The 10,871-nt window shown below is 46.2% G+C and overlaps 1 protein-coding gene across 1 annotated transcript; it reads right to left on the bottom strand.

Annotated features, from left to right (window-relative positions):
* Positions 1-238: 238 nt before the first annotated feature.
* Positions 239-8,649, bottom strand: HIGD1A (HIG1 hypoxia inducible domain family member 1A). The gene is made up of 3 exons (XM_082258497.1): positions 8,546-8,649; positions 4,794-4,928; positions 239-915 (listed from the first exon to the last, which is right to left on the bottom strand). The coding sequence occupies exons 1-3, from the start codon at positions 8,646-8,648 to the stop codon at positions 866-868; spliced, it is 288 nt and encodes a 95-aa protein (XP_082114623.1). The 5' UTR covers position 8,649; the 3' UTR covers positions 239-865.
* Positions 8,650-10,871: the final 2,222 nt, after the last annotated feature.

Raw genomic sequence — 10,871 nt, forward strand, 5'->3', positions numbered from 1 at the left:
TTTCAGCACTGCACTTTAGTATAGGGAATGGTGCCTTGGCGGCGTCAGCGGGAGGGAATGGTGCCTTGGCGTCAGCGGGAGGGAATGGTGCCTTGTCGGCGTCAGCGGGAGGGAATGGTGCCCCAAGGGCCGGATAAAAGAAAGCAAAGAGCCACAGTTTGGAGATCACTGTTCTAAATGAACCACAGCTGTGCAGAGAGAGCTTCTACAGGTAAATTAATTCTCACAGAGACACCAGTGGGAGAGACTGAGACGTCCGATTTATTGTCAACAAAAACAGAAATACACAGAAGAGGAATGTAACAAAACAAATCCAATAGCCCTACAGAGCAGACGTCTGTAATTGTTTTTCTGTTTCACCGAATTCCGAGGGTTCCACAAGGTTAAAGGGAGGGGCACATTGTGCCTAGTGAGGTGGCATCGGCTTTGGGAGAAACTTTTGAGACCTTTTTTTTTTTTTTTTTTTCCTTCCATATCATAAGAAAATAAAAAGGGCAAATTTAAACTAAAATCATCTCTCGATGGGTTATTTTCAGATGCGGCAGCCCAAGGGATAGAGAAATAAAACCCCATAACAGCCCCAAAAACGTTAAACTGCCCCAATTCAGGTGTTTAATTTATAAAATAAGAAAAATAAATAGACTCTAAACACGCTCATTTACAGAAGTGGATTTAAGTGTCCTTTTTTAAAAAGAAAAGCAAAAAAAAAAAATATGTTAAATTCCTAAGCTGCTGGATTTGTCTGCAATGTATTGCGGGGTCATCCTTGCAGAAAATGTGTCGTATGCAACTAAATACAATGCCACCCCAATGTGAGGTCCATTATCAACACTCTGTGCCGAGGGGATTGCTTGGTGCTCGCTGTCTACTCCTTGGGCTTGGCCAGATACTCCTTGTACATGGAGTACAGAACACCTGCAGAGACAAAAGCAGTGGGACAATGATCACAAAAGATTCTGCTAAAGTTCATACTATAAAACAATGTTACAGCAACTTAGGAGTACAAAACATTCACATCATTCCTTGTCTCAGAGGAGCCAACAATCTAATTGCTCTTCCACAGGGATCTCCAAACTACGGCCCTCCAGCTGTTGCGAAACTACACATCACATGAGGCATTTTAAAACTCTGACATTCACAGACATGACTAGGCATGATGGGAACTGTAGTTTCTGAACAAGTGGAGGGCCATAGATTGGAGACCCCTGCTCTACCATGACCACTTTACACACACACATACACTATATTGCCAAAGAATTGTGGACAGTCGACTATCACCACCTTTGTGAATTTGTTTGGACGTCCCATTCCAAAACCATGGCCATTACCACATGCCTACCAAACACTTTCACCCCCCCTTCCTGCCAAGGCCAATTTCCAGCGCAGAAAATCACACTTTGAATGACTGTTGCGCGGTCATGCAACGCTGTACCCATATGAAATTTGTATCATTTTTTGAGACCCAGCCTTCTTTTGCTGGTATTTAAAAAAACACCGGTTTTATGTATTGCTTAACAAAAAGGCCAAAAATGTTGGAAAAAAAAAAAAAAAAAAAAAAAAAAAAAAAAAGGTTTTCATTTCGGTTTTAAAATTTTGAAAATAAAGGTCATTTTTCTTTACGGATGTGCGCTGGTGAGGCTGCACTGATTGCCGATTGACCGATAACGGTTTTTCGTTGCCGATACCGATATTTGGCCAATGCATATCGATATCGGCCGATATATTTGTAAAAATTGTTTTTTTTTTTTTGACAGGTACTCTTGTGGAGTGATCTGGGGGTCTAAAAGACCCCAAACCCCTCCTCTGCACTTAAAAGCTTTCAAAACGCCAAGTTTGGCTGCTTTGAATGCTCTCTTTTTTAATCTGGCGCCAGACAGTACCCGGAAGGGATGTCACTCGTGACATCACTTCCGGGTTTTTGTATGGAGACCCGATCAGAGCCGAATGCAGCTTTGAGCGGGTCTTCGGCGGCCGTGCAGGATGGTTGCCCGGGTCTCCCGGTGGGACGGGAGACCCGGGCGAGCCGCGGAAGGCGGCAGCGGGTTTGGGTGGTGGGTGTCCCCTCCCCCCCCCCTTGTAATGACAGCCGAGCGGCTTCTCAGCTGCATCGGTTGTCCTTACAAGCCAGCCAACCGTCGGCTATGGATGCCGGTACTGGGGTGATGCCTCTAGCTGCAGCCATCACTCCGGTACAAGCACTTTCCCGAAACATCGGTAACCTCCAGGGCCGATTTCGATATATCAGGGAAAGTGCATATCGTCCCTCGATATATTGGCTTTGCCGATAATTGGTCGATCCCTAGCACTGATTATGAAAATGTGTGTAGTCACAGGATTGCCGGTTATTGGCTTTCCTTTCCTCACACAGCGACAGCTGAGCAAAGAAAATGTCAATAACCAGCATTTGTTTACATGTGATCAGCTGTGATTAGTACAGTTTTGCGTGACCCAGTAAGTGTCATTCAAAGTGTGACAGCGCTGAAAGCTGAAAATTGGTCTGGGCAGGAAGAGGGTGAAATTGTCCAGTATTGAAGTGGTTAAGGCATGAATTAAGTAATTTAGTTTTAAACTACCACTAGGGGTGTATAGCAAGCACAGCCAAGTTTCGCATGTATTCTTTTACTCTGCAGAACCCCAAGAGCCACAAAACTTAGAGGAGCTAAACTTAAAGGGGTTGTAAAGCCAGGTTTTTTTTAATCTTGATGCATTCTAGGCATTAAGATAAAAAGCCTTCTGTGTGCAGCAGCCCCCCTAATACTTACCTGAGCCCCCCTATCTATCCAGCAATGTCCACGTGTGCCTCAGACGTCCAGGACCCGCTCTTCTGATTGCCTGAGACACAGCAGCGGTACCATTGGCTCCCACTGCTGTCAAAATGTAGTTAGCCAATCAGGTGAGAGTGGGCGAGGGTCGAACGGCAGCTCAGTGTCTGAATAGACACAAGGAGCTGCAGCTCAGCTCAGGTGCCACCATAGCAAGCTGCTTGATGTGGGGACAAACAGGAGGGAAGGGCCAGGAGCACCGAAGAGGGACCCGAGAAGAGGAGGATCTGGGCTGCCTCGTGCAAAACCAACTGCACTAACGAGAGAAGTATAATAAGTTTTTTTTTCTATTAAAATAAGAAAAAAAAGACTTTACAATCACCTTAAAGAGGAGCTAAAACTTAGGGCTCTTTCACACAGCCCGTCCATTGGACGGACCTTGTTAATCTCAGCGGGGGATTGATCCGCTGATCCCCCGCTGAGCAGGAGAATGACAGCTGTCAGTTCCCCATCCATCTCTATAGGGGATTCGGATGGGAACGGACCGTCGGACCGTTCTCATCCGATCCCATCCGCTGGACAGATGGAAAATAGGGTTTCCATCCGTCCAGATTTGAGGGATCGGATGTCAGCGGACATGTCTCCGCTGACATCCGCTGCCCCTTAGGGATGCATGGGGGGACCGTCCAGATCCACCTGTCCATTTTTTTTTGGCGGATCTGAACGGTCCGCCTGTGTGAAAGGGGTCTTAGTGTTTGTTACCAAAAAAAAAAAATGGATCCTGTTACCTTAAAGCATGAATAAAATTACAGTGCTTGTGCTGTGTAATTTGGCCCACTGTGTAACCTAAAATATCTGTCTGATCCTGCCTCCCCCCCTGTAAACTGACCACAGTTTATCATGGCTGCTGAGCACCGACACCGTGGTCAGGTTATGTGCCTCCGCCATTTGCAACTCTCCTCTGTCCTCTCTCCCCTCCCTGCCGGTCAGCTTGTGACACTGCTGTTCTGCTCCCCTCCTGCTGCAATATTACCTATAGTAAATTCAGGCCATCCTCTCTGTTAAAGAACGAGAAGTGTTCCAGTGTCCGTACTATATAAAAGAGTTGCCAATTTCTAGCTTATATCAGAGCGTCTCCCGGCGCTCATGTGACCATTCGTCTCTCTCCCCTCCTCCCTGGCTGTCAGCAGGAGTTCTCAACCCCTGCCAGACGGGGGGAGGAGAGGGGAGAGAGAAGAAAGGAGAGAAAAAGGGAAATGGGAGGGCAGTCACATGAGCGCCAGTAAATGCTCTGATATAAGGTAGAAACCGGCAACTTTTTTAAACAGCACAAACACTGGAACACATCGTTATTTAACAGAGGGGAGGGCGTGAATATACTATAGTGGCTTAACCACCTTAAGGAGGAGCAGCAAAACTTGAGGAGGAGCAGCAAAACTTTTAAGGAGGAGGAGCAGCAAAACTTGGTGATACTTCTCTTCAAAAGGTCCAAAGTCCCTCGTCAGCATCTCTGACCGAACTTCTTCCAGCTGCCAGGCTGTGGTCATGCTCATTGGCCGGTACAGGATGATGTCACTCTTGCGCATGCACAGGAGTGCAATCATCCCAGCACACAGGCTTAGGTTCATTCCTATGAAGACTGAGAAGGCAGGTTTCTTTTATTTTAGAAGAGACACTATGGGGGTTATGAACTAAAACTGCAGAGTGCAAAATTTGGTGCAGCTCTGCATTGTAGCCAATCAGTTTCCAGGTTTTATTGCCAAAGCCTAATAGAACAAACTGAAGTTAGAAGCCGATTGGCTACCTTGCACAGCTGCACCAGATTCTGAGTGCTCCAGTTTTTGTAAATCTCCTGTTATGTCGCTTTCAAAATAAAAGGGCCCTTTTTTTTTTTTCTAAAAAAGTATGGCTTTTATTCCGCTTCAAGCTGGCCATAGAACGATAGAAATTTGGCTCTTTCAGCAGGGATCAATGTGTGGCCCTCACCGACAGAAGCCGGTCATTAGAATGTTCTAAAAGTCCGTTACTCACCACAAGTCATTGCACCGACAACGAACCCCTGAGCTCCTACACGCATGTGTATAAGGTGGACGGACATTTTGGTGTCCCCTCTGTTTCTCAGCTTATACAGTCCAAAGGCTACGACTGCAGCAAATCCAGCAATACCTAACAAAAAACAAAACATGCATCCGTTATAGTATAACTGTTCATGTAACCAAAGCAACGCACACAGCCTGCCAATGTCAGCACAGAATAAATCAGAGCAGCACAAGCAAAAAGTGCCCTCTGCGTTCCGATCCAACCCTATGGGATATTTCCAGACGCTTCCTGTGCCAGCGGCAGTGGAAAGTAAGCAAGTGTGCCAATAAAATCCTGACAAATGCTAACATTTCCCTACGCAGCCAGCAGAAGAGGTTTTATAGAGTCTGCTTCTACATTTATTAGATTTCATCAAGTTTTTCCCTTGAGATTCAATTACAGAGGAAATGGGCCAACAAAAAATACTAACTGAGAGGTCCTTGTTAAACTATTCCATATTCCCATAAAATAAAAATAAAAAAAAGCTGCCATTACTGACCGCTTCTTAAATGCTATCTGCCCGTCTGACCTTCTGCATACGCTTGCTGAGTCAGTGAATGAAAAATGAAGGGTCCTTTCACACGGGCGATCCGATCCGGTCCCTGTCAGTTTTTCAGGCGGACCGGATTGGATGCTCCATGCACCCCTATGGGGCAGCGGACGTCAGCGAAGACATCTCCACTGACACCCGCTGCTCTCCGATCCGTGAAATCCCGACGGATGGAAACCCTATTTTCCATACGTCTGGCGATCCGTTCTCATCCAATCTCCCCATAGAGGAGAGCGGGGGTCTGAAAGCTCTGTCTGCACACACAGAGCGGAGATGGAGCTGTTATCCGCCTGCTCAGCGGGGATCGGCGGATTGATCCCACGCTGAGCAGAACGGACCTCGTCGGACGGCGCACCGTATGAAAGGACCCTAAGGCAGATAAGGATTTCTGTTCCCGTTCCACAGCATACTTGGCTCAGGTCAGCGACTTGGAAATGATTGCAGCCAAAGATCAGGAAAACAGCCAGGCAGATGGGATTTTTAGAATGCAGTCAGCAATGACAGTCCTGTTATTTCCCTCATTAACAAGTTTTACTTTAGGGCTCATTCACACCATATCGCAGGGGTGTCCAAACTATGGCCCTCCAGCTGTTCAGGAACAACAATTCCCATCATGCCTAGTCATGTCTGTGAATGTCAGAGATTTACAATGCGTCATGGGAATTGTAGTTCCTGAACAGCTGGAGGACCATAGTTTGGACACCCCCGATATATGCGGTGCATGTGGGCCGGCCTATGGCCTATTTCAGTTCATAACAATGTGTGCCATGTTGGTGTGCATTTAAAAAAGAAGGGGGGGTTGTTAGCCCATTTACTGTTGGCACCAGGCGCAGGGATGCACAATTCCCATCACGCTGGGCAGGTAGTATTTTTTAACATTCAGGCAAGCAGCAGGGTCTACTTGCTGGGTGGAAGCATTCGAGCTGCTGCACTGCTGCCTAAATACCTTTGCGTATCCCCCCCCCCCCCGCTATGTAGTCCGGGCTCCGCTTGCCCATCTGTAGGCCAGGGATAGGCATAGCGGGTGCTTGGGCATAAATCTTTTTTTTTTACAATTAAAATTCTTCCCCCCCCCCCATCACATAGGGGAGAAAGTCCCCTATGTGTTGACTTTTTTTGTGTGACAGATTCTCTTTAATGAGATATCCAGAGTCTAAAAGACCCTGCATGTCTCTCCTGTGCTCCACTGAATGTATTGCAATGCATTCTGGCTATGCTGGCCAGGGAAACTGTCAACGAGGACCCGGAAGGGACATGTAGGATGTCCCTTCCGGGTCCCCGTTGACAGGTTTCCCTGGCCAGCATAGCTAGGATGCATTGCAATACATTCAGTGGAGCACAGGGGAGACATGCAGGGTCCCAACTGGTCATTTTTTAGTTTGCACCCCATGGCTATTACACAGCCATTAGTTTTTTTCAATACCAGTCATGGATGGGAGCAGGTTGGGGGAGGGGAGGGGGGAGGATTGGGCCATCTCCAAGCCCACCCGCTTCCCATCCATCCATTAGCCTTCATGTGCTTCCATTGTGGAGACACTCAGGTTGAGTAGTGTTAGGAAGTGTTAGGACTGCAAGATACACAAGGTGCCGTGGAGAGGCCTTGCAGCTTATACATGCGTTTGCAAATGTGTGTTAACTAAACCCCTGTTTTTAACCTAAATTGTTAGACAGGTTTATTGGTTTGTTAGCAAACTGGTGGGTGAGTATATCAAGCTTAGGACCGGCTGTTTGCCACACACCTTTTTTAGTCCCCCTTTGTCTTCAGTTTTGTCATATACAGGAATGGAGACGCGGAGCAATACCTGCTGGCGTCTCATTTATAGTCCCAAAACTGCCCATATTTTATATGCAGGGTCACATGTATGTGGGACATGTATGATGTCCCTTCTGGGTCCCCGTTGACAGTTTCCATGGCCAGCATAGCCAGGATGCATTGCATACATTCAGTGGAGCACAGGGGAGACATGCAGGGTCCTGGACCCTGGATGTCTCATTAAAGAGAATCTGTCACAAAAAAAAAAAAAATAAAAAAAAAAAAAGTTATCACATAGGGGACTTTGTCCCCTCTGCGATTGGAAAAAGAAAAAATAATTTTAATCATAAAAAATGTGAGTTACACCCAAGCACATGAACACCCCCACATAGAAACATGTACAAACATAAAATGCACACGTCTGGGTGCCTACACCTTCAAAGTTCAACTGTGATACACATTACATGTCACCATGCATGCCCCAATGAGAGCAATTCTAGCACCAGACCTCATTCATAACGCTAAATAAAGCTTTGTTAGTTAAAAAAAAATAAAAAAATGTCTCCGAACTGTAGCCAAAGCTGTAGATTCAAAACAAATTTGTCTCGCCCTGCACCAAGTAGTTGTGATGATATGAACAGCTTCACTAACGCGTCATAGCTGCTCTGAGGAAGAGGCATGGCCTCGAAACACGTCAGCCCTCCGCTTTTATGAGATATTGGACTCCTGTAAAGATGCTGCTTTATGGAATTGAAATGCTTGACTTTCACGCATGTTTGTGAGTAGCTGATTTTTACCCCTTTATGATCAATAAACTTGCTGAGGATAATGTGCTAGGCTGGTGCACCAGATGGGTACCGCTCCAGAGAACTCCTCACCATCGAAATGGGGGGGGCATCAGCCAGGAGGAATGCTGCGACTTCGGCCGAGACCTAGTCGTATGCGACCTCACGAGGCATTTAACTCGCAGGCCAGCCCCTGTCCGGTGGGGCTATGTCGCGGCCGACCTAGCACAGGACTGAGACTGGCCAGACTGGGGTGACCACTGGATCTAGATTATCCAGCCTGTCGCCCAGTCCGGCAGTTGATTGTAGATCTCACAGGAAAAAAAAAAAAGGAGAAAAAGAAAAAAAAAATTGCCAGGACCAGAGATCCCAGCAAGGAACTAGGTCCTTCCTCCTGACTAGGCAGAAAAAAATGGAGTTCCTATAGCAGAGAGAGGGAGTATACCCTCTGGGACTGCCCATAGGTGTAGCCAGACTTTTTCCTGCCTAGTGTCCTACTCCTGTAGGGGGGGGGGGGTGTATAACCCAATGGTTAAGAAGAATCAGGAGCTGTGTCCATCAACATCAATGAACGAAAGAGAAATGCAATTTTCAAAACCCGTTTAGAACCACTCACCTATTGGTACAAATGGAGACTCTTTGGATTTTCTTATCAACTTCGATGTCTGAGTATCACCCAGCTCGTAGGTTGGCAGGACATCTCCAGAGCTTGAGGCCATCTTGTCTACAAAGGAACAAAACATCATTGTGAGTAAAACAAAAAATTTGAGCAATGACAAGATCAACGGATATGATCAGCTAGCTGTATAAAGAGGGCGAAGGGACTGATAACACGTTTGTCATGTGCGATAATACAATTAAAGAAGATGTAAACCCTAACTGGATGGCATTTTGTTTTCTTAAGCAGTGTGTCAATAAAACAACTGAAATCCATCTTTTCATTATTTCATCCATTGATGCATCTCAGTGTTACCGATCTCCTGCAGCACTCAAGCGATGGCTTCCGGATGGTGACAACAACAGAGGTCCCTGCCTGTGTTATGTGGCAGCAAAGCATTAACCTCCCTGGCGGTCTGATCAGGTCAGAATTTGTGTGCTAAAAGCGGTACATTGCTTTGCATGGAAATCCGTTTTATATTTTAGGCCTGTAATTCTTAGGAATAACTCACTTAAATCTGTCCAAACAAGAGTCTAGTAGACATCCCGGGTATGAAAGATTGAAACGCAAAATCATAAATTCTAATAACCTCCCTAGCGGTATTCCCGAGTGTGGCTCGGGGTTAATATAAAGTACCAAAAGCGGTAACCTCGAGCCACACTCTGATTACCCCAGAATCACACTCACCTTCCCCTGCGATCTCCAGCCATCCTCCCACTCTGTGTTCGGCGGATGCCGGTGTTCCGTGAGAATTACCTACCCGTGAGAAAAACCTACCCCCGTCACTTCCGGTTCACGGCAGTGTGTGTAACGCGAGCAGTTACATTAAAACAGCTGTGCTGCACTATGAGTCATCTCCGCTCCTGTCCCGGTCACTTCCCTGCTCTCGGCTACTAAATATAAAAGCGGCGGCGGCTGTATGAAAAGATAAAATCACGGAGCCGCCAGCCGCTTTTATATTTACTAGCCAAGATCAGGGAAGTGACCGGGACAGGAGCGGAGATGACTCATAGTGCAGCACAGCTATTTTATGTCACCGCCGCGTCGGTAGGTTTTTTTAACGGACACCGAGATCGTTTCAGACTAGTGCGCATGCGCACTAGTCTGATCCTCAGCTCTTCCGTTAGGTATCCGGGGCTGTGAGCATGCGCACTGCTGCGCTGCTCAGCTGTTCCTGGCCGGAAGTGACGAGGGGTAGGTTTTTCTCACGGGGTAGGTAATTCTCACGTTACACCGGCACCTGTCTTCCGGTTCCCTTCCCTGAGAGCCGGCGGCAATTAAAAAAATATAAATACACCAAATGAGATGATAGAAAGCTGTGATCCTAACGGATTACACTGTATCATCTCATTTCGCCACAGGATTTTACCTGGTGACTTTTCCAGTGCCCTGAATATATGATACACACAAGGTGTACTAAGCTGCGCTCACCTTTTAAACGTGCAAATAAGTGGTATATTAAAATTATCTTGTAAAGTGCATAGTAACAAATCAACAACTGTATAAATGGTCAACTGTATAAATAAATAAATGCATAAAAAAATATAAAAATATGCATAAAAAAATATATAATTAAAGTGCATCAATGGAGTGAGACAAAAAAGTTCAAAGTGATAAGTCCCAATATGCGGATGTATCAATAAAGATATATCTCCAAGGAAAAAAACTCTTCACATGGTAAAACCTTGAACCCTTCACCATCTAGGCACCACTGTGTGAGTGTGCTTACCAGAAAGCACAGACCCCTTAATTACAGGGGGTCAATGCAAGCAGGATCAGTCAACACGACCAGAATCCGGGTATATAAGACCAAGCCCTCTGAAGTGGTCCCCTTCACAGCCTCCTGTACACCACAGAACTCCACACTCCTCCTCCTTATGCTCCTCAGCAATATGAAAACAAAGGAATGACCAGGATAGTGAAGTACGTATAGACAGTTTAATGTAAAATAAGGTGGAGACACTTACATCAGGGTCATAAAAACAGGCATATAGAACTTGAGATCCAAGATTGGACACAGGATGGTAACCGCTTCCGCGTTCACTGGTCCTCTCCAGACAGTCTCAAAAATGGCAGTGATAGCAGGGTGATCGTATCCCAATATTCCCGACCGGTTTCGTCGGCTCGTATGGCCGTCGTTTTCAAGGGTCATGTGACCACAATCACCTTGGTATCATTATAAAAAGGCATGCTAATTATCTCTTGGCCAATCAGCCTCTTCAAAACATATGCATGGTCATCAGCTCTTAGCCAGTCAAATTGTCCCGAGCGTATAATGCAAATA

The sequence above is a fragment of the Pelophylax lessonae genome (assembly GCF_965119305.1).
Source record: "Pelophylax lessonae genome assembly, chromosome: 5".
Classification (NCBI taxonomy): Eukaryota; Metazoa; Chordata; class Amphibia; order Anura; family Ranidae; genus Pelophylax; species Pelophylax lessonae.